At 37.8% G+C, this 23,780-nt stretch overlaps 1 protein-coding gene across 1 annotated transcript in view; it reads left to right on the top strand.

Moving 5' to 3' along the window:
* Positions 1–790: 790 nt before the first annotated feature.
* The window catches only part of DMXL2 (Dmx like 2), a 55,688-nt gene continuing 32,698 nt past the window's right edge, over positions 791–23,780 (top strand). Inside the window, 12 exon segments of the mRNA XM_082005452.1 lie at positions 791–981; positions 10,277–10,402; positions 12,128–12,199; positions 12,905–12,983; positions 13,613–13,769; positions 14,730–14,796; positions 16,665–16,843; positions 17,545–17,728; positions 18,717–18,891; positions 19,691–19,921; positions 21,081–21,358; positions 21,535–22,231. Of these exon segments, the coding sequence (XP_081861578.1) occupies positions 895–981; positions 10,277–10,402; positions 12,128–12,199; positions 12,905–12,983; positions 13,613–13,769; positions 14,730–14,796; positions 16,665–16,843; positions 17,545–17,728; positions 18,717–18,891; positions 19,691–19,921; positions 21,081–21,358; positions 21,535–22,231 (2,332 nt within the window). The 5' untranslated portion in view covers positions 791–894.

Raw genomic sequence — 23,780 nt, forward strand, 5'->3', positions numbered from 1 at the left:
GAGCCTCATCAGCTCTTTGAGACATGACCAAACGTGAGGATCCTTAATGGAAAAAAAAAACAAAACCCAAAAAAACCCCAAAAAACCAAGCCATCCTCAGAAGCTATAACTAATAAAAGGCCAAAGTGCGAGACCGACGACGCACAGAGCACCTGCTCAGCTGAGGACACCCCCCTCACAGCCCGCTGTGCCGGCGCGGCTGAGGACTGCCCGCAGGCGAGGCGCTGCCCAGCCTCTCTCTTCTGACAGGAGACACTTCCCTCTCAGCACACTCACCACTCCTGATGCGGAGGACACACCTCCCCAGCCCGCCCCACGACCGGAACGCTGCCGCGGCAAATAAATGCCCCCCAACTCCTCCTTCTCCGCCCGCCTGCCTGCCTGCCTCCGTGAGGCGCCCTGCCACCGTCTCACCTCGAGGCGTCAACCAAGCGCACCGCATCCCCGGCTCCTTAGCCGTCCCTCCCTCGTCTCTCTTTTAAACCCAGCGCTCTCCTCTTCCCCCGCCCGCCTCAGGCTGCCCGGCGCGGGGAGCTGCCGGCTCGCGCCTCTCGCGGCAGGCCTCGCACTGACAGGCTAGGCTGTACCTCCCCTCCCCCGCCTTTAAATGCCTCGCGGGCGGGCGCGCGCACGACAGCCCTCCTCAACGGCCGCTGCTCGCGCAGAGGCGGTGCCTGAGCGCGCCTCACCTGATTCAGGCGCTGCCCGGCGCGTGCGCTTCCCGCCCGCCCGCCTTCCCTCGCGCGCGCTCGCGGCAGCAGCAGCAGCTGCGAGCAGGGCCTGGGCCCGGGCCCGCGAGGCGGGCGGGAGCGAGGGGCCATCTGGTTCTCGTCCGTTCGCTGCCGGCGGAGGCCGCGGCGCTGCCGTTCCCGGCAGAGCGGGGGGTGGGCCGCGATGCATCTTCACCAGGTGCTCACCGGCGCTGTCAACCCCGGGGACAACTGCTACTCCGTAGGCAGCGTTGAGGACATCCCCTTCACGGTAATGGTGGCCTTGCAAGGGGGCGCCCGGGCTGAGGCGGGCGGGGTGAGCGAAGGTGTTTTGTAGGCCCGAAGAGAGCGGTGGGAGGGGCTGGAAGGGATTAACCTGCCGGCGCGGACGGATACTGCCATGGTGGTTTGCGGGAGCGTGTACTGGGGTCAGAAACACCGGGGTGGCTAAGGCGGGGATTACGAGCGGGGCCCTCGGGGCGGTGAAGGCGAGCGGCTGAGAGCCGGGCGATGGCGGGGCGGGGTGTGGTGGAAGTGCTCCTCGGGCACATCGGGCGCGGCGTACAGCCCGGGCCGGGAGGAGGCAGGCGTAACCCCGCCGCGGAGCGTCGCCGCCTGATGCGCCCTCCGGGAGGGTCTGCTGCTCGCTTTGGCCGACGTGCAACTGCAGGCGGGGACTGGGATCCGCGGATGCACCGTCACCTCTGGCGAGTGCTCCGTGGATCCTCAGGGCTGGAGTAGGGAGCTGGGGAAACCCCCAAACTGTACGTCCCCAAATTGTGCTCGGTGTTTTTTAATTTTGTGTGTGTGTGTGTGGTGTCGTTCTGCAAAGAGAAAACGGTCTGATGCACTAGGCTTCTTAAAAAGCCTATCCACTATTGATGAGCGTTTGGCTTCAATTACTGTGGCTAATAAAACACAAATTTGTCAAATGCCCCTCTTAAACTAGAGGAGAAAAGAAATGGAGAGAGATACACTAAATTTCAAGAGCCCAGTAGTTTATATAATACAATCTGTTTATCATCCACAGGCTCTTTTTGTCAATTCTAATGTCAATTTCGACTTTTTTAGCTTGTGATATGCTTCTCTGATTTTAATGAGTGATCAGCTTCTGCAGTGTTTTGCATACTATAATCTAATCAGTATGTTATTATTTGGGAATAAATAGTCTCATTAGATTTTTCATTAACATTTACAAGATTATATCCCAGACATAAACCAATTCCAAGCTAAATGATACATTTTTAGTCTAAGATAACTGTCAGCAGACTTGTCAAACATTTAAAGCTTACTTTAGAATAGCACAGATGTCTAATCTCAGTAATGAATTTCTTGAAAGTCTTAAGAAATAAAAGGTGCCATGTCTGTCTTCCTTGTTCTGCTGCTATGCAGCCATACTGCTGTTAAAGGGACCTCTGTTACTTTTGATATTTATATAAGAAGCTGTTTACTCATTTTCTAATGTGTTTCTTTTTACTGTGACAATTTGAAAAGTCAATCAACTGGTATTATAAAAGACAACTTTATGCTAATTCTCATAATAATTTTGATAACATCCAAAATTAATAATTATATATATATTATGGCTTATACAATAATTTTCCAAGAACAAAAGTCAAGTTTTACAAAAAAATGCAGAATCATTTGGTAGCATGTTAACTATGAAACTGCATATAACAGATCTTACTGTCTTCTCTGGCTGCTGCATCCAATGTCTTATAATAGAGTAAAGAAGGAACTAAAGGGATAGTGTGGCCAGCAGGAGTAGGGAAGTGATCATGCCCCTATACTTGGCACTGGTGAGGCCACACCTTGAATACTGTGTTCAGTTTTGGGCCCCTCACTACAAGAAGGATGCTGAGGTGCTGGAGCGTGTCCAAAGAAGGGCAACGAAGCTGGTGAGGGGTCTGGAGCACAAGTCTTATGAGGAGCGGCTGAGGGAACTGGGCTTTTTCAGACTGAAGAAGAAGAGGCTGAGGGGAGACCTTATCGCTCTCTACAACTACCTGAAAAGGGGGTGTTGGTCTTTTCTCCCAGGTAACTAGTGATAGGACAAGAGGAAATGGCCTCAAGTTGCGCCAGGGGAGGTTTAGATTGGATATTAGGAAAAATTTATTCACCAAGAGGGTGGTCAAGCATTGGAACAGGCTGCCAAGAGAGGTGGTGGAGTCACCATCACTGGAAGTGTTCGAAAAACATGTGGATGTGGTGCTTCAGGACATGGTTTAGGGGACATGGTGGCATTGCGTTAATGGTTGGACTTGATGATCTTGAAGGTCCTTTCCAACCTTAGGGATTCTGTGATCTTCTGGACTTCCACAGCTGTAACTTTCTTCTTCCCTTTTTCTCCTTTCTCTGTATTCGTGGTATTATTTCCTGCTGGTCTAGACCTTGACCCCATAGTAAACTATTCAGTTAAAAACATCTGTTTGCAGACAGTTTGAGGTCTTATATCCAGATTCTTAGGAAATTAGAGCATCATAGTCTACCATCCACTGCAGGTGTCACTTTTAATAGCACCTAACCTTAAATTCTGTTGGTCAACATCAGTAACACTGTATTGACATAGGTCTGTCCCCTCAAACCCTTAAGCTTGTTTGGGGTCATAACTTTACCTCAGATCCTGAAGCAGGATTTGCAGTTCAGGCAAGAGATCATCTGTACTGGTGGCAGCACCTGACTCTATAGACATGCTCTTAAGACCCGTTAGCCTCTAGAATACAGCAGAAGCAAAGGAGTAAAAGGCGAGAGGTTAAGGGAGATTTGCACATTATGTGCTATACTATATGAATCCACATGAAGTTAGGTGGTGGCAGAGGGGCCATTGGTTGTGTGCGCATGTGCTTGCTTATGTTTGGGTTGATGTTAAAATTCGTTTAAAATGTGTGAGAATTAGTTCAAAATTGCTACAACTGATTCATCACAGAGACTTGAAAATATGGCTTTTTTGTGTGCAGAAATTAATCACTCATGTTAAAGTTAATCCACTTAACAGTAGAATAGTGGCTTGAGTGCGTGTATATATATATTCACTAGTTAATAGTTTTGGAGCTATTTTCCTTTTTTTGAAGGAGGAGGAGAAATGTGCTCTAAGTTGAACTTGCTTTAGATGCCTAACTCCAGCAGTCTTAGGATTCTGAGAGAAGGAACACATTTTCTTCTGACCTGATTCTCGGGTTCTTCTTCATCCTTCCTTTCCTCTATGGTTTGCTCTTGGCTTGTTTACATGACTTTCTGCTGGTAGGTTAAAAGGTAGGCTTTTAATTTCCAAGTCAGTGTAGCTTGAGCTAAGATGATAACATGTTCTGCCTCAACTGTACGTTTTTAAAGCTTTGGTGAATGTCATCTAGTTATTCTGAGAATAAGAAAGGTAAAATAAATAATTTTGCCATAAATTTTTCCTTACCTGCTAAAAAACAAGGATTAGTGACTCCATAAAGCAAAGCAATCCAAAGAAACAGAGCAAGGATCAGACAGTTGCTGTAGGCTGGCAACAAAGGTTCTGTGCATCCTTTATCTGAAATGCACAGTGTTCTTTCTTCTCTATGCTCCCACATCTGCCTGCAGCAATCCTGACATATCTAGCATTTCCCAAATAAGGGATGAAGCACAGAGATATCTCGTTAACAAACAGGCTTGTGGATGTTGTAGCTGTATTGTGGCCAGTCTAGTAGAGTGGGTAATACACAGGAAAACTTGTTTCAAGGGTGATTAGAAGGAAAATAGCTTCATAATGCTGTTTTTTACCAGGCAGTCTCTTCAGCCTCCCTTCATTTGAGCTCCAAACAGGACACCGCATAAGCAGAAGGTTTAAGTACTCAATAACAGAAGTGCTGGTTTTGTCATTTCTGGTGATAATTCTGTGCACTCTTCAACTTGCTGTTGCTTCATGTTCTCATTTCAGCAAATATTGCTAACCATGTTTCACAAATGAGTTCACAGAATGTCAGAGTTGAGCTTTATACAGCAGGGCCTTGCAGCACACGCCCTGCCTAGACAGAAGAAAGGTATGTTATTTGAACCTCATAGTCTGACAGCCAGTAAGTTTTTAAAGGTAGTTAAACTGCATTTTTCAAACCATGGTTGATGTCACTTAGCTTTTGTTGCTAAGCAGCTGTTTTATGTTGAGCCAGTTTCAGTCACTGACCCTAACTCTGGGTGGGATGCATGTTACCAACCTGTAACTGTAACATGACTTCCCATGATGTGGAGTAAGGTGGTTTCAAATAAAGATGATGAGCTGTTCTGATTCTGTTCATATGACTTCTGCCCTTTGTCAAAGTTTAGCGTTGGGTGTTTTTTTTTCCCCTGAAACTCTGGACAGAATGTAGTTGTTTCTAAGGTCAGTCTAGGTTTAAATAAATCCATAGGTATGTCCATTACCTAAAGGCTCTGGCTAGTGTCCCACAAACAGAAGATAATGAATATTTACTTCTTGCAAGAGGTGTTACTAAATGCACAAAATGCAGAACTCTAAACATTATTAGCGAAAATAATTGGAGTACCAGATTTTAGGGGAATCTGCACGTAAGAACTTTTCTGACAGAAGTGGAAAAAAAAATTATTATTTGTCATTTCTGAAAAAGACAAGCTTCTTGACATCTTCCATGCCAGTATTGACACTTGGCCTGGAGCTGTGTGTAATGAATTTCAGAAGCTGTTGCAGATGAGTGTCTCCCACACCCATGTAAACTTTTTTCTACCTCATTGAAACAGCAAAATCTTCATCCACACCATTGTGTCCACAAGATACAGTAACTGAGAATAGGTTTTCTCTGCTGTGGAGGGTTATCCTCTACCTCATCCTTCTTGAATAATTACTTATTAAAACCCTTATTTGCAAATCCCTCTCAGTTATTTGTTACTACTTGCATATATCTATATGTTCTCCACTGTGTCATGTTTATGTGAACTAGGATTACAGACACTTAACATCTGAATCCTTGCTACACATTCTTTTTTCTCTGAAGCTCTGCGTGTAAGCATATTGTAAAGTATTTAATCATGAATTGGTCTTCAATGTCAGTTTAGGAAAGGCTTTATCTACAGGCCACAGGCAAGTAGTGGGTTGAGGGGTTTTTTTCCAGTTATTTTGCTAGCCTTCATCAAATATATGTAATTCTGTTAGTACTTTGCTGGGGGAGAGGAGGGGGTAAATGTCGTGTCTGTTGATAAGAGTTTGGAAATGTTTCAAAATTCAAGTGTCTTCATCACTAATAGGAAGGTGGAGGAATTTCTGCATCTTTTACATATATTATCCATAGCCAAAAACTTAAGGATAAGTGTTGTTCTACTGGAGGAGTACCATAAAGCTAATACAGGCTTTAATTCAGGTTTTAATACAGATTTTAATTAATTGTGTAATTTTAGATGGTCATGAGCTTCTATTTTTTTAATACCAGTGTGGGCCAATACTGTTTCTTCCATATCATTTACCATTTTGAAATGCCTCTGTACCTCTAATAGTACACACTGGAGCTTCAGAACTTCTATTTCACTTAAATCAAATTTGTAAAGAGTTACAGGTTATAGAAAGAGAAGAATAATTTTTTTATACAAAGAAAAATATTATATATGAAGAAAAACAAGATGAGACTGTGAAGGAATATTGTTTCCCTGTCTGGTAGTTCCAGTGTTCAACATGAAAATTAAAGAACCAAACACGAAAACATGCACAGCTGAAAAAGAGATGCACATGCTGCTTTCATACTATCTGAAAATTGAGGATATAGCATAACTCTTACAGTAGGACAGAATGTCCTACTTCTGTCTTGTGCTCCTGCATTCAATTAGAGCTTTGTCATTGTTCATTTCAATGGTCCCACATCTTGACAGTTAGAGCAGACATTGGCAAACTACAGCTTCTTAGTTGCTTATGGATCCTGCAAGTCACCCTTGCATTCTGGCGGTTTTGCAACTCCATTTAATTTTCTCTTTGAAGTTATCAGTGACATATTAGAAATGGAGTTTGGCAGATAGTCCATGTGGGTGGTTTTTACTGCACTTGCTTCATTCAGTGACTGCTTATAACTGTTTATCTAAGACCTCTGTGCTGCTCTCATCCATTACATTATCTCAGCATCTTATTTTCCATCTTTCCTTTTTTGTATGGCTTACCAATTTTCCATTCCTTTTGTCAGGCTATGCAGATTGTTAGTCAGTTGCCACAAATATTGTGTCCACTCTTATTCTGGCAGAAGAGACCTGTGATGGCATGAATCTCCCTGAAGATGTTGTCAGCTGAATCCTTAAGAAGGAGCTACTGATGATACCTATTATGACACTTCCCTATTCTTTGCCAGTGTAGGGTGCTTCTACTTCATTACCAGCTTAAGGAGTGAAAGGACAAAATGAAAAGAGGATTTAATAGAAATGTACTCTGTTCAAGTATAAATTTTAATATATTGAGTCTATTAGAAAAGCCTCATAAAAGTAATTAAATGGAAAACTTGTATTTACATGTCTAATGTGAAATATGGAAATATCTTTCAGTACAGAAAAGTATATTGACCTTTTCTGTTGTGAGATATTTGGAGACTATAAATGTGAAAAAGTGAACACTTGTTTTAAAATGAGAGGACACCTTTTCTCAAAGGTGGGGTTATAATAAATGTACTTCTTAAAGTAAGTTTAAGATTCAAAGTAAATATACTTCAATATACTTCAAGAAATAAGAGACATTCTTAGAATAAATATCTACACTGAGAAAATTACCCCAGAACCAAGAGGCAGCACTTGCCCAAAGAACCTAGAGCTGAAGGCTCATACCCTGCTGTTGGGACTGTGTTCCGACCAAGGTCTCTAACGGACCAAATCCTCTCTGTTGGCATAGGACGCTTAGGTGTGCCAAGTCAGTCACTTGTTTGGTGCTGTGCCAAACACAGGGAAGGAGTAGGAAGGATATGAATGACAGTAATAAGATTTCACTTAGGGAAGAGATCTTTACATCTTGATGATTCTTTAAAAAACAAATTTCTACTGTAAACCACCCTTTAATTCATAACCACCTTTTTACTTAACATTGTAAAAATATGCTAAGTAGTATAATTAGCCAGAAAAATAATCTTTTGTTGCTGTAAGTACTGCAGATAGGGGACAGGAGAGAAGAGAAACTAAAACATTTTAAAAGGAAGGCAGTAAATTCTTTTGCTTCACCAAATTAACAGACAAACCAAATATAAATTATTTTCTGTTTTATGCATTGCCAACTATACACACAGACCTAGAAACGTCCATGTTTAACAACAGTAAGCATAAGGAAGTTGAGAAGTCTTTTACTTTCCCTATAACATTTCTGAGATATGCATCCATATCTTCTGCTAATAGGATTGCAACTAGTGGTGAATTACATTTGATTTAGTTTGAAATTTGCAAGTCAAGTTATCAATACCGACAATGAAAAAAATAGGGTATCCAAAAGATTTAAGTCCTTGTTTGAAGTGGATCATTACCTTTTTTTACTGTATTAGACAACAATTTAAATCATGTCTTTTAGTAGGTTTGTATTAGTAGTTATGAGGCAGACTGTTGAAAAAGAGAGTCCTTCAACTCTTTGCTGTTTAAATTGCTCACCCTTTGAAGTAAATCAATTGCTTGTGAACATTAGAATTCTGAATAAATTATTGGAACAAGAGGACCTGCTTTTATTCTCCTGTCTCCTTATGGGCATTCACATCCTGGTCTCAATCTTCTTCCTTCCTACTTGTGAACATTTGCTGGCCTGTCTAGCATTCTGCACCTCTGGTGGAGTTTGTTCCAATATAAAAAAAAGGAAAAAACCAAAATGAAAAGACTTTGTTCAATGCCAGAACTTATCTCAGAATCTCATTCTTTCTTTCTCTTACTTTCTGGAAATAATCCTATTCCACTTTAATGATAACTTACTCCCTTCCAGACTGAGTCTAATAATTGCATAGCCTACTCATCCAGGAGCTAGGATATTCTGTTACATAGATAATCTCCCTCTAACAACATTTTAGCAGTTGTTTGGGGTTTTTTCCCCTTTCCTGCTTGCATTGTGAATAACTCCAGTATCAGTTCCTCAGAGCTTCCTAGAACAACGGTTGTGGGCTTGAGGACTCCAACAACACTGAGTCACTTTATTTATGTGAGATGACCTTGGAAATCTTTTAGACAATCTATGTTTCGTACAGAGTTTTCATTTTTGTTTGTGCAGTTGTATAGCATGTTAATTTCTGAGGCCTAAGTTTCTGTTTTGCTGCTTGTATTGCTGTTCCTTTTTTTTTTAGCAGTGACTGTACTTTCACTGAATTAAGCGTTTTTCTTCAGACCTTCTTACTCGTTGCTCTTTCCCAGGAGGATCAGATGTAGACATAGAAGGTTATGAGACCTAAATTGTCTGTTCTAGACACACAAATCTTGCACCATTATCTTAGTGTGCCCATCAGTGGCCATTGATCCTGTAAATCTATAGAAATACAACTTCTTATACATTTCTGAAAAATAATATGGGTAGCCTTTGAAGTGATTGACCTCAATCAGGAGAGGTCTAGGACTCAGTTATTTTGAAATTATTGTGAAAGAAGCAAGGGGAAAGTTAAAATGACAAAGTAATTTTGTACCATCTGAAATTGACTGTTGAAGACTTGCACACTCTCTGCTTAATTCAGCTGCTGTAAGATTTCTGTCTACTGTATTGGAATCAGTGGAAAACTTAAGGAAAGAGGCTTCTGCTGTAAATGTTTGCTTTAAAAAGGTTTATTGGTAGCTTGATGCTATTAGGAGATTGATGCTATGCCTGAATGTGAGAGTTCAATGGAATAGAACATCTGGAGTGATTAGACTTTTTAGAATATTCTGGTACACTGGGACAGGTGAAAGGTTGGCACATGGATATATATATTTATCCTGCCAACAAAAAGTGCTGCAAGCCATTGTTGTTCTATAAATTATTCTTAAACAAATTAATTGGGCTGTAGTGTGCATTGCAAAAGATACAATATATCCAAGACAAATCTTTGTTGCTTTACAGTCTTATAGTAACATGCACTTCTTAAAACTCAGAAAAGCTCAGAAATTGGATTCTTATAGAAAAGAAACACTTACTATTATTTTTTTAAAAAATGGTAGGGGGGCGTGACACACATATTTAAGAAATTTATATGCAAATTCAGTAACAAGTGCACCTGAATAGTAAACCCTTGTCTGTCTTGCTCTAAGAGGCAACAAGAATTGGAGGGGAGGAAAAAAAAAACCAGCCACAACTAAAACCTAAAAAACTCCACATAACAAACAAAAGTGAAAGTACACACAGAGCTTAAGTTCTTCAATAAGTTTGGGGTTTGTTTTTTGGTTGAGGTCTTTTTTCTGCTTGTTTGCTGTGTTTAAACCCAGAAATATTTAAGGTCTCCTTTGCTACTTTGTTTTTACTTGTTGCTTATTCTGCTGATACTACCAGATTGGTGAGGAATAAACCTGCTACATAGTGACATCTTGTTTTAATGGACATGATCACATATCTCTCAGAATCACAAGTCCTCCAATAAGTATTCAGTTATTTTTTTAAATAAATTTTTAATTGTATTTCTTTTTAAAAAATATTTCAGGCATATGGCTCTGGTTGTGACATTGTTATTCTGGCAAATGACTTTGAATGTGTGCAAATTATTCCCGGTGCTAAACATGGAAACATCCAGGTCAGTTGTGTGGAGTGCTCCCAACGACAAGGCAGGGTAAGGATTTTAATAAATTTGTACAGAATTAAAAAAAAAAACAAAACTGGAATATTCTAAGTGAAATAAACAGCAACATAATACATTAACGGTATTAATGAGTTAATTTCATTACAAAGATCAGTTTTTACTGATCTGTAACACAAGAGGTGTTACTCAGATAATTGTTTTAATTTAATGGTAATTTATTTTTTAAACACAGCGGGAAAGGGGAAGCAGGAGGTATCTTGTGACAATGGTTTTTATTCCTTTCCAGGACCTACAATATCAGGTCTCACAAAATGTGGAAATATGTATTAGTTACAGTATAGTATCAGAACTGGAATGGTACTAAAATTATTGATACCATCTCCATTATTGTATACTTGCATCTAGCCAAAGACAACATGGATAAATCATTCATTTATACGTGTATATATATATACACATACATTTGTGCACATGTGTGTTTGTCCCCTGCAAAGTAATAAATTAGAAATATTTTTCAGAAAAGCTTAGGCATGTTTAATGTGTTTAGAAGTGCTACAGTATGAGCCGTCATAATTGCATGGCCCCTTGACTGGCTATGTGGTTTTATTTTTAATCCCTAAGCAATGCTAAAGAAACAGTTTAGATTGCTGAGAAAAAAAAACCCTACTTTCTATGAGTTATGGTAGTGCAGTGACCAGATTTTGTCAGTTGTCACTGCCCACTAATATTAGCTACGTAAAAATTTCTTGCAGTATTGAGAAAGCCCTAGTTAGGATTCAGGCAGGTTTAGCTGGCAAGGCCCCAGTGCTGCAGCAGTGCAGTCCCAGTAGGACTGGAAAAGAGATTCCAGCTGCACAGGTGGCCCCTGCAAGATCACTGTAAGCCCTGGGTGGTTCTGTATTCAGGACTCTGAACTCATGGTCTGTTCTTTTCTTTGTGAGTATGTTGTTGCAACCTTCCCTCCACCCTTCTCCCCGCAAAGAGGAAATAAGATTTCATAATAAATGTCATGAAATTTTTACATGTATTGAGGAAACTAGATCCTGCATGGGAAAAACTTAAACAGTTTTTCTTTTAACAATCATCTAAGGAAGAAAGAGAAATTTTAAAGATGGACAAAAGTACTCATATGAGTATTAGGAACATGACCAGATAAATTCCTAATAAACACCATTTTGTGTATGGAGGTTTGTGGTTTCTGTGAAATAAGTGAGTGAAATAAATTGAGGGGTTCAATGGTAGAAGTACTTCAGTTTTCCATTTACCATTTGCCTCTCCTCAAAATGTATTTAATTGTGAAAAATAGAATTACATTTCCTCTTATTTCTCGTAATTATTATTTAGTGGTATAAAATGGAATCTGGGAACACACTGAGACCCAGATGCTAATAATTAATTCATTAGTTAGCTGTGAAGTAGACAGAACATGAGCAGAAGTAGTGAAGGCATCAGCTTTCCCTTATACATTAACGGTAATTATCCTAGAAGAATATTTTAGATCCGATTGACAGTGTTTATCCCACTGAACAAGATGTCTTCCCTACTTAGAGTTAAAATCTTAAAGATGGGCTTCTTCAGAAATATGTATTTCTCAACTTCCTTAGGAAAGTATACATGTAACACCATTAATTACATTTGTATTAATTTCACTTTTCTTGAACAACAACACATAGCAGAGGTACTGGAAATTCTTTGGCTATTTTGGAATACTAAGGAACAGTTACACTTAGCTCCTAACTTCACATTTTTTTCCAGATTGCAGCATCATATGGAAATGCTGTTTGCATTTTTGAACCGCTTGGTGTAAATTCTCACAAAAGAAATTGTGTAAGTATTTCATGCTTGTAATTCAGTTTAGGCTTTTAGAAGGGGCAAAAGTCTGTCTGCCAGTTATTGTTATTTTATTACATTGGCACACAAAAGGCTAATGGATAAACGTTTTCCACTATCCATAATAAAATTGCATGGGTAGAAACTTCCACTGCATGAATCGAACTGGGGACTTTACTCTTCCTAAGTTCACAACAACTTCATGTTCTTGAAACTCATACTAGAATGACATGGTGACAAGTTGGTGTTTCTTTAGCCTTGAAGAGGTCATCGGATCTGTGGTACAGAAATATGACTTAGATTTGTATATGTGTACCCAGGCTTGTTTTAGCAGCACAGCCATGGCCAAGCACTCAAGCATCAAGTATGTTCTCAAGCAGGTTTCACAATCTTTGTTGCATCTATACTGCCATCCCTTATGTTGTTATAAATGTATGACCTAACTAACTTAAAATAATCTAGAGATATATTTGTATGTGTGACAGGTCCAGACCTGGTTTGCAGGGCACCCTGTGATGCATTTAATTTTTATAAAACAATTAAAGAAATTATTAAATCTAGATTCAGCAATCTACCACTGTGTCCTGAATGTTTTTGCAACAGGCTTAATAGCAATTTCATAGAGAAAGAGAGAAAGAAATACTGATACTGATATTTTGCTGTTGATGTGAGAATTAATCCTTTATTGTTTTTAAACTACAGCAACTGAAGTGTCAGTGGCTTAAAACTGGGCAATTCTTCCTCAGTTCTATGACTTACAACCTGGCATGGGATCCTCAAGGTAAGGTGAAGTTTGTGAAGTATTTGTTCAACATTTGTAGTTAGGAGAACGTGAACACAAATTATTTTTATTGTAATAAAGCGAGAGCACAAATATGAAAATTTTGGATCTGCTTTCAGGCAGCGTTGCGTAAAATGTGAGGCTACAGTTAGCATTTGTGAAGATGCTGTGCCAAGTGTTTGAGTCTCTTATGCAAGATCTTAGTTTGGGAATCACAGTGTTAAGTTGCTGACTGACTTAAATGACCACTAATAATAATTTAAACAGAATTTTATCACAATTAAAGTCAGCAATGTACCCAGACACAGATTTATAAGATGTCTAATGATGTGTATTTGAGATGTGAATGGCTATTTAGTGTCTGCAACATTCATTATTAAATATGATCTATCATTCAAAGTCATAAAAAACCTTGATGTTCTTTCTTAAAATGTATTATAAATTCAAAATATTTTAATAAAACCAGCTGTATAATATGATTGAGTACCCTATCATATTTAAAATGGACTTTATAAAGTTGAGTTTTCAACCTATTTTGAATAGTTCTCAACAAAATATGATAACAAGCTTAATCTTTCAATATACATGAATCATCTTGGTTTCACAGCTTTGATATTACTCACTTTCAGGTAACAGGCTGCTGACAGCAACTGACTTTTTGCAATTGTGGGCCCCTCCATCTAGTGACGTTCTAGAAGAAGATGAAGATGATGATCCTGACAACCAGATCAAAGATGATAAAGTTCTCCCAGTTCTAAATGACTGGAAATGTGTCTGGCAGTGCAAGTAAGATAATTTTCATTTTAAGACAGATTGCAATGCCACCTCATATATCAACTCTATCTTCTCTGCAAAACCATATTTTACAATTTTAATAAAATCAGCTTAAAATACCATAAAATTCAAACAATGTAAGTTACTCCAAATAAAAGCTCCTCACTTTTTCAAGTGACCTATCACCAGATAAGCTAGTCAAAGGCTTACCCGAACTGTAGCACTGGCAATGTAACAAAATTGTCCCTGTTTTCCCATCTTTGAAAGTAGTGCTGAGATATTGGATGAGACTGAACAGAGGAGCAGTAGCAGGCAGATATGCTACACTGATAAAGGTGAGAGCTGCTTCCTGAATCTTAGGAAGAGGGTCCTGAAACTCTACCCAGTTCTATTTGAGATCCATGTTACAGAAGTGTTTCATGATCAGCCATTTCTCTATATATATGCGGACTTGGGAAGCAGCTGCCTATGAACCTGTTTTCTCTTGACTTTTTTGAAGCCATTTTAGATTTTGTGCCCACAAAGCACTGTATAGGCTAATTTCCTCTTTCAGACAGATGACCCATAAGCTCGTCACAGACAAATAGTATGACAAATTATCTAAAAGATCTGCGCTTTGGTTTCTTCCTACTATTTGTCTTGGCTTCACTGGGAATAGAGGAGCAGGTGGGACAAACTTCACTTCTGTGATCTCATTGGATCTAGCCTAGGCTTGCCATACTTAAAACAATTTATTTTATGGGCTGTTTTTTTGTAAAACTGTGAAAATACTAAATATTTTGTTTCATTGTAGCAAATACTTTTCATGCTTCTGTTATTTGTAAAGTACGCTTAAAGCAACAACTATAAAATACTATATATTTAATTTAAATAATGAACAGTAATACTTAATCAACTGAATACATATGGACTAATACTATAGAATAAATAAACTTTACTTACAACTTAAAACTTTACTTTCATGTTCTTTAGAACTGCAGTATCAGTACATTTGATGGCATGGTCTCCTGATGGTGAATACTTTGCAACAGCTGGGAAGGTAAGGACAAAAAAAAGAATAATTAAAGAAGTGTTTGCAATGTTTTGCATTTGTTGGACAAAAAGTAAGTAATATAGAAGAGTCCTGGACCATATACTACATAGTTTGAGCTCAGTTAAATTATCATCTCATGACTAATGCTGCATTTTCAGGTAATTCCATGAATTCCCTTCCAACACAAACCGTTCTATGAATTTCAGCACCAAGAAACTGGAATTTAGCTGTGTACTGAGTACTTGAGAATCGACCTGGAAATACAGTGACAGTGATACAGGCTTATATATGTATATTTTACATAAAGTATAGTTAGATGAAAGTTCAGATATGCATAAACATATTTTTCTACTTCTCTTGGAAATAATGAGGATAAATATTAGATCATTACGATAGAACACATCATTTAAACTGGTATAATGTGCATACCTCAGTGGATAACTGAGAAAATATTTTCTATTTAGTGAATTCTGGGTTAATTATCAGTTCTATTTCAGTTTGGCATATTTTTTGTCAAATTGCTATTCAAGCTACATTTTCAATTAATAATTCTCTTTAATGTCAGCCTCACATTTGAGTGACTCCCTTTGGTTTTCAAGTCTGGATAGGTAAGCATTTATTGCTTGCACTTAATGTTGGTTGAACAATGAGATGAATTTTAGGAACCTTTGTTTTCTTACACTTACTGAAGAGGACAACTGAATCATGAGCTGCATTGGTTTATGACTAAAAACCTACTTAAAACACCTTAATAAATACTACATTTAGAATCATTGTGGTTAGAAATTATCAAAATATTTGCTTCATTCCATATTTCTATTTCCCATTAATATACTTTTATGTAGCTAAGAATTTGACTAAGTAGACGAGGTAGATGGTTCCAGAAGTCATTTTTCTCTCTGTAGGACAGCTCTGTATTAGTTGGTTCATAAGATACACAGCTTTGATCTTAATTCTTAATGGGGTGCCTGTCAGACTTTATTCTTGCAGAATCTGTGGTCAGTTACTGTACTTTTTGATGCTTGTCAAGAAATACTATCTTTTATCTACACTCTGAGGTTTGTCGTTTATTCATTTATTTACTTTATTCTGTATCTCTGTTCCAGCAGCAAGTCCTGACATCCAGGGATATGTCATCCAGCTGTGTACAATGTCCTGGTGTCATACTAGAAGTGTTGTCCTTAGCTCTCACATCAGTATAGTCATACTCCATCTCACTTCTCGGCATTTGCAGTATTGCTGTGTCAGCATTTCAGTTTTGTTACAATTAGTTATGTCAGTGGTGCCCAACCATTCAAACCAGAAAGGTACCATAGGTTGTGCTGGTGGAGGGGAAAGTTGTTGTGTGCATCTGCTCCTGTTGCGTGCCTGTGTAGGCAGTAGGTACGGGGCTTTCCATGAAAGTCGGGCTTCCTGTGCATGGGAACCAACAGGGACTTATAGCACCAATGGTCTGAGTGGAGAAACTGACTGTTAATGAGCTTAATGTTGTACTGTGAGTAGCAGCCTACTTCTGGCTTCTAGCTTTGCAGGGAAATGGACATGGAATTTAAGCATGCGTATGTGCTATGCAGAAAATGCACAGAGAGCCAGGATGAAAGTAGGGGCCAACTGGCCTGGAAGAAAAATTCCTTATGGGAGTGGAGTGTTGCCAGCAGAATATTTCTTCAGTCCTGTAACTCATTCTAGGACGACTGTCAATGAAATAAGTGGTCTCAGAAATGGTTTGTCTGAAAAACTGCAGATAGTTCTGGACCAAGTTTTCGTGAAAGATACCAGAACAGCAGTTTCCTTTTATTTGGTATTTTCTTTTTTGTGACGTTTTTAATTAATACCTAGCTAATCCCATGGGGTTTTTTTATTGCTTTACCTAGGATGACTGCCTGCTAAAAGTTTGGTATCCTATGACTGGTTGGAAGTCATCTCTTCTGCCCCAAGAGGATGAAGAAAAGAAAAAATGCTCAGGGGTTGTCCCCTTCTCATTTGTTTATTTGGCGCATCCTCGAGCAGTGACAGGATTTTCATGGCGTAACATCAGCAAGTACATGCCCAGGTTCAAAAGTTTTCTTTTTTAAAAAAACAAACAAGCCTTTGCCCAAGTGTTTTTTAACACTGCTTAAAATTTGGCCATGAAGAACATGATTAGATTTCTCTGCTTATACTTTCAAGAAATAAAACATATGAACATCTTCCCATAAGCTTCTGGATTACCTCGTACAATAGTGACAATCATGTTAACAGGCGAGATTTATTCTAAAACACGGTCTAAACTTCAGTGCCTTCTCAGGTTGTGCTAGGAAGCATGGATGTAAGGCTTTGTCTTCACTGAATGGTGCTATGACATTGTAAATAAAATATTTGTTTATATGATTAGCATTTATTTTCTGAGCCTTGTTGTATATACTGGTGTTTAATTAGCTGTTTAATTTCACTTTTCATTATTTAGTAAAACTTACGCATTCTTCACATAGTCCAGCAAGTCAGATAGTTTAGGCAGTTTCATAACTGCAGTTTTATAATAATTGTTGTATTTATCAAATAATATCCATTCCATGTTCACATGCACATCTGCCAATAATCCATGGGTTTATCAGCATGCCAAAAATCGCTGACATAAACCCTTTACTTAGGGGAGAGGCAGAAATTTGGATGGTACAATAACTACAAAATACTTGTATACTTCCCTAATTTCTGCAATGTCCATGCAGCTAGTTTAATTACATTGGGTAGTAACCTTGATATGTCTGTCATTAGGGGTTTGGTCTGTAATGTGTTACTGACATCATGTCTTGATGGCATCTGTCGGCTGTGGGCAGAGACGTTGTTACCAGAAGACACCCTTCTTGGTGAGCAGATCTGTGAAACTAGCACTTCCAGCATTAGCAGCACCACCTCTCAATCTGGAAAGCAAAAGGACAAAATACAGCACGCACTAGAGGTACCAGTAAATACTTATTTTGTGAAGTTTTTTATTTCAAGATTCTTAAAACTTAAATATTTAAAGGAGTTAGAACTAAGAATGTGTATTATCTAGTTCTTATAAGCATAATAGAATAGTCTGAATTATTTCATATCAGTTTTTGAAGGCTATTACTAACTACTGCAGAAGTCGGAGACTTTGCTTCTCTGCACCAAAGCTCCATGTTCTTAAAACTCAATCTACTTTTTCTATAGCTAACTAATAGTGTTGGGAAGAGACAATGTTTAACATGAAATAGTAAGTGATGGTTTCATTCTGATTGAGTCTGAAGGCATGCAATTATAAAAACAGTGGAAGCAGTAAATAAACTTTTAATTTTCTGTTATCTGATTTGATTATTGCATTTCCAAAAGGTGAATGGGGCTCTAAATTTCAGTGGTAGTCATATCAAGTCTATTGAGTTTACAGTAAGAAAAAACCTATCAACATAAAAACAAGAAAACAAAGCAAAACAATAACCACCCCACCACTCCTTCATAGACCATTACAATCAGACCCAAGTTTTTACTTCTCACATATCATGACCATCAACAAATAGGAAGAGTGGAACCACATATGAATCAGTTGTGCTCTCCACGTGCTCTCAGCAATTTTCAGTTACACAAAAGAATTCATTGTAAAATGATATTGCAAAGGTTATTGCTTTTGGATTGTTGTAATCTTGTTTATGGATGTCACACAAAATATTGTGTATTTTTGTATTGTTGTTGGAGCAGATATTAAAAGGAACTTTCAAAAGACTGTTAGAAGAGCTTTGTCTTTGGCCAGAATTGATGTACTAATTAGTGTTGCTAATCTCTGTTAAAATCTGTTTTAAAAAATCCTTTTCAAATTAGTCTTCACCACTTAGGTAGAAGGAAATTAAAAACTAGGCTTTACAGAAGTGTGAATTGTTATCTTGCACTTTTTTAGTATTGCTTAATTTATTTTTTTATAACTGTACTAGACAATTCACCATTTGAAAAATATGAGAAAAGGACAAAGGAGATCTTCAGTTCTTGTTACCCACACAGATGTATTGCCAGATCAACAGGGTACTCATGAAGTTCAGCGTCACATTTCACATCACGCAAATGCACTTGGTCACTTCCATATAGCAGCAAGCATCAACCCTAATACAGGTGAAATACAACCATTTATTAAACTGTAATAATATATTTGCACAAAATGAAAAAAATAAAGGGGGCCGAGATGCACATTCTTTGCTTTGCCTAATTGAATACAGGGAATTTATAGGAAGACTGTTGTTTCTCAAGTCTGTTACATGGCATAGAGTTTTGTAAGACAAATGAGGCTGAATTTATTCTGAATACATTCAGCATTTGTAAAAGCTAATTAAATTCATCTTTGCACATCAGAAGGCAAAAGAAACCTAAATTTCAAGTCTGCTTAGCATTTGATTGTTGCATTTTGAGAGGCAATGGTATATGATGAATAGAGTATTTGCAACTTACAGAATATATAGTGAATGAAAAAAACCTGTACCACATTTTTTGGCAAGAAACCAGAAGCTTTTTATAGAATAGTTCAGAATATTTTAAACAACGAAAAGATTAAAGAACAATCATGTGCCTTACCTAAAGTCTGTACATGAAATCACAATACTTCAATGTACAAAACTGAGCAATTAGAACTGCTGAGTATTATTTACCATTCACATAAGAACCAAATTTCATGTAAATTTATTGAAGTTAAAATATCTTTACTTGTTTTAATTAAAATCGCATGTAGAAACTTGATCCGCATCTTACCTTTTCTAATCTTACAATCTTACAAGTGCAAATTATGTTCTACGTAAAATAAGTTAAATGTCTTAATTAAGAAATCTGTGTGTATGTGCATGTATGTGTATAGATATATAGATATAAAAGATGTGCAGTTGAATATATAGCTTTTTTATTTGTTTAAAATTATCCACAGATATTCCATCAGTCTTGGCTGGGACAGCTTTTAATATAGATGAAGGAAATGGAGGCTTCGTTGTTCACTGGTTGAATAATAAAGAATTTAATTTTACATCCTCTATTGAAGTATTTATGCAGCATCTAAGAAGAATTTCTGAACAACAACCAGAACAAGATTTTGATGTTGAGGTTGAAGAGGAAGAAATGGAAGAGAAAGAGAGAGGCTTACATATGAAATTAGATCATGGTTAGTAATATTGAGATATGTAGCACGAGATATGTTGTATAAGAATTATTTTGAGGAACATTAATGCAATAATCTATTTAGCACAAGAATTATAAGTGCTAACATTTTATCACTAATGTAAAATAAATGGACATTTACAGCTGAAATTTTGGCTGCTATAATTGTAGGTATGAAAAATTCAATGAGGTACTCTGTTGGAATGCAATAGTAATATACATAGTTAAAAAGAAAGGTAGCTTTTGTCTTTCATTTCCATTTTGGACATATTCCACTGAGCTATGAAATTATGAGTAAGACCTGCTCTCTACTTGCCTTACAGTCTAATTGTCAGTAATGATACACCAATTTATGATAAGCTTTAAGAAGGGTTGGACATAGCTCCATTTTAATGCAACTGCACTGTGTCCAGTTGTCCTGGTTTCAAGCTGGGATAGAGTTAATTTTCTTCCTGATAAATGGTATATTTAGATCCTAAACCTTAGATCACCCAATGATCCGAACTGTAGCCACTCACAAAGGAATGGAGACATATTTTGAAATGGATGATGGAAAACATACCCTACCAGAAATTCTTTACATTGCTGTGGGAGGGTCACCAGGCCAGTAAGAATGGTAAAAATAAAAATTTGTCTACAGAAACCAGTAAGACCAATTAGTGACAGTAAACTCATGGTATGTTGTGTCATTTGTAATGCTTAGGTTCTTAAAATCTAGATTGCCAATGCAGTTAAGTGTGTGATAATTCTTACTGAACATGTAATACATACTACTTCATCAACGATCACATACCATATATTTCATGATTACCTTCTAAATACAGAAGCCCCACCATTAATTTGGAACCAGCATTCATATAAAATATGTGGTTTTATATAGTTGACCAGAATAATCATAGACAGGACATTGCTCTAAGTATCTGGATTTCTACAGTTATATTTATTATTACTTATAATGCATAGTTACGAGCAATAGTGAAAGGCCAGAGCCTCATATTTTTGTACAGACAGACCAAAGAAAGATGTTTCTATGCTGAATTTGCATGAACATTCTTATCAGATAGTACTATTAGCAGATTAAAAAAATACTGTGTTGTTTTGAATAGAAACTGATAGGGTAATCTTTGCAATGGGTAAAATGGCACATTCCTTTTCTGTTGCAGACTTGTCTATAGATAGAGAATCAGAGACAGGAACTGGTACAGGCTCTTCAGAACATGAAGATGGAGAAAGAGAGGGAAGCCCCAAAACGTCTCTATTAGCAGGCCCACGCATGCCTCTTCCAACAGTTTTGTTAGACCGGAAAATTGAGTTGCTCCTAACTGAATGGAACAGAAATCCAGATATGCTTTTTACTATCCATCCTATTGATGGTACCTTTTTGGTGTGGCATGTGAAATATTTAGATGAATACACTCCAGGCATCTTTCGACAAGTTCAGGTATTATATATTTATTATTTATGATCTTAATCAACAATCAATGTGTCCTTTCTTTTCTATTGGAACATCAGTAAGAATTTAATTTTAAGTACTTCCTGTGAAACAGCTAACATTTATTCAGACTTAAGCTGGGTTGTTATATTCTAATTTTGTTCTTTTTATTCTGTTTTTTTTAGGTTTCATTTTCTTCTAGGATTCCTGTTGCATTTCCATCAGGAGATGCTAGTTCCCTTAGCAAAAATATTATGATGTATGCTTGCCCTGTCTTTGTAAAAGATAACAGTAATGCTGTACATCAGAACACAGTGGACTTTCCAGATAAGACTCTAGCAAATAAAGGACCAAGCTTTGCCCAGGACAGTGCAAATGTGAATATAATTTCTCCCATAGTAATGATGATTTCCAAACATATAGATGGCTCTCTAAATCAGTGGGCAGTTACTTTTGCTGATAAATCAGCTTTCACTACTGTGCTAACTGTATCACACCAATTTAGGTACTGTGGTCATCGTTTTCATCTCAATGATCTAGCTTGCCATTCTGTTTTACCATTACTGCTAACATCTTCTCATCATAATGCTCTACTAACTCCTGAATCGGACAGTTCCTGGGACTCTGACAGAATAAACAAAATAATAGATCCTATTAAACATGCAAAAGGTTCTTCTAGGCAGCAGCTTAAAAATGCAGCAACCCGAACATTCCATGACCCAAATGCAATCTATAGTGAGCTGATTCTGTGGCGTGTAGACCCTATAGGACCTCTGTCGTACACTGGAGGAGTATCTGAATTGGCTCGAATTAACTCTCTTCATACCTCCGCTTTCTCTAATGTAGCCTGGCTTCCAACACTTATTCCCAGCTATTGCCTTGGTGAGTATACTTGGGATGTTTCCATATAGAATTAACACTGAGAGTCATAGAATTAATTTGTCAAAAAAAATTGCTATTGTATTTGGAGTATATTTATATTAACTTTTTTGCCATTTCCTTATCTTATGCAAATTAAGGATTTTTATTTCATTTGAGGCTAAACTACTTCAAAACATTGCGTCTGGTCTGAGTGTGTCTGTAGTTACTGTGGATCAGCTGACATTCAGTAACTTCTTTGTGTGAGTAAGCAATCACCACTCTCAAAGAACAAAATTATCCCTTTCCCCAGTGTTTTAGGCAGCTTCACTGAGTGTTCTCTGCATTGACATGGTATTAATAATGCAGGTTTTCTGATGACTTAGGCATCTGGGGCGTTGACCACATACAGTTGCAGGAGGCAGTGGATTGAACAGAACTAGTATTTGGACCACCTGAACATCTGAATTATTGGGAAAGATTTTCAGCCAAAATTTACACTATCAAACTCTTTTAACATGCTGGGTAGGAACTCTGATTAGAAGATCCTGAAACAATACTGAAATTCCTCAGGCCATTAGCGGTTTACAAAAGCCCAGCTAGAACATGGGATGTTTTTTAAGAAATAGATGACGTTACAGGACTGCAAAGAATACTGTTTCAGGGATCAGGCAGTACAACATCCAATGTAATGCCCTAGGACAATTCTTCAGTTTTTGTGTTTAATTTTAGGGCTTTTTATTACAGTTAGGAAAATTGTCTCTACAAATGTTACTCTATTCAGCCACTCAGATACTTATTTTTGAATTATCATAAAGATGCTGTTGTAGTAGTTGTCATCTTTGTATACAGTACTAAAAACATTTGTGCTGTGGATGTAACATTACATTTTATACTAATAGTGACAGATTATTTTACTATGCTAAGGCCAGGCTGACCTTTACAATGATTAAATAGGTGTCAAAGATGTTGTGCAACCTCAAAAATCGTAAATATGCTTAATAAATGCATAACATGTATTTGATTTAAATTAAAAGAAATCCATTTTTTCTGCTCTCTAGTAACATTCTGTGCTGTCTGAATCCCACAAAGTCTTCTCAACACAAATAACTAGCTGCTTCCCTCGTATAATGTAAAAGGAAAACATACATCAGAACAGAAAACCTTGCGTCGAGCCTGTTCTATATACTGTAGAGAAGCAAAAAAGACACTCTTACAGTTTTTCATATATTATTCACTACTGCTGATGTATTTCTCCCTCCACTTTTATATCTGCATTTTTAACTGGAGAGTCGAAGGGAAGACTCACAGAGGTTGGTTTTATCCAAAGAGCCTAGATAGTAAACAAGGGAAAAAGCTACAGTTAATATAGCTAGCTTTTCTGAACAGTTTACTGTAGAATCCTAGTGTTAGCCCTTCTGAGCACCTCCTTAGCAGTGACAGTGAAGAGAACATAATGATTTTAAAGAACAGCAGCGTTCCCTTAGGTGTACTACATGCTGGTTTTTGCACGTGTGCACAATGTTTGCAAATGTATATGAATCCTGCTTAGATTATTCAACTTTTATGAGGA

Source organism: Phaethon aethereus, assembly GCF_964289735.1.
Source record: "Phaethon aethereus genome assembly, chromosome: 12".
NCBI classification, from domain to species: domain Eukaryota; kingdom Metazoa; phylum Chordata; class Aves; order Phaethontiformes; family Phaethontidae; genus Phaethon; species Phaethon aethereus.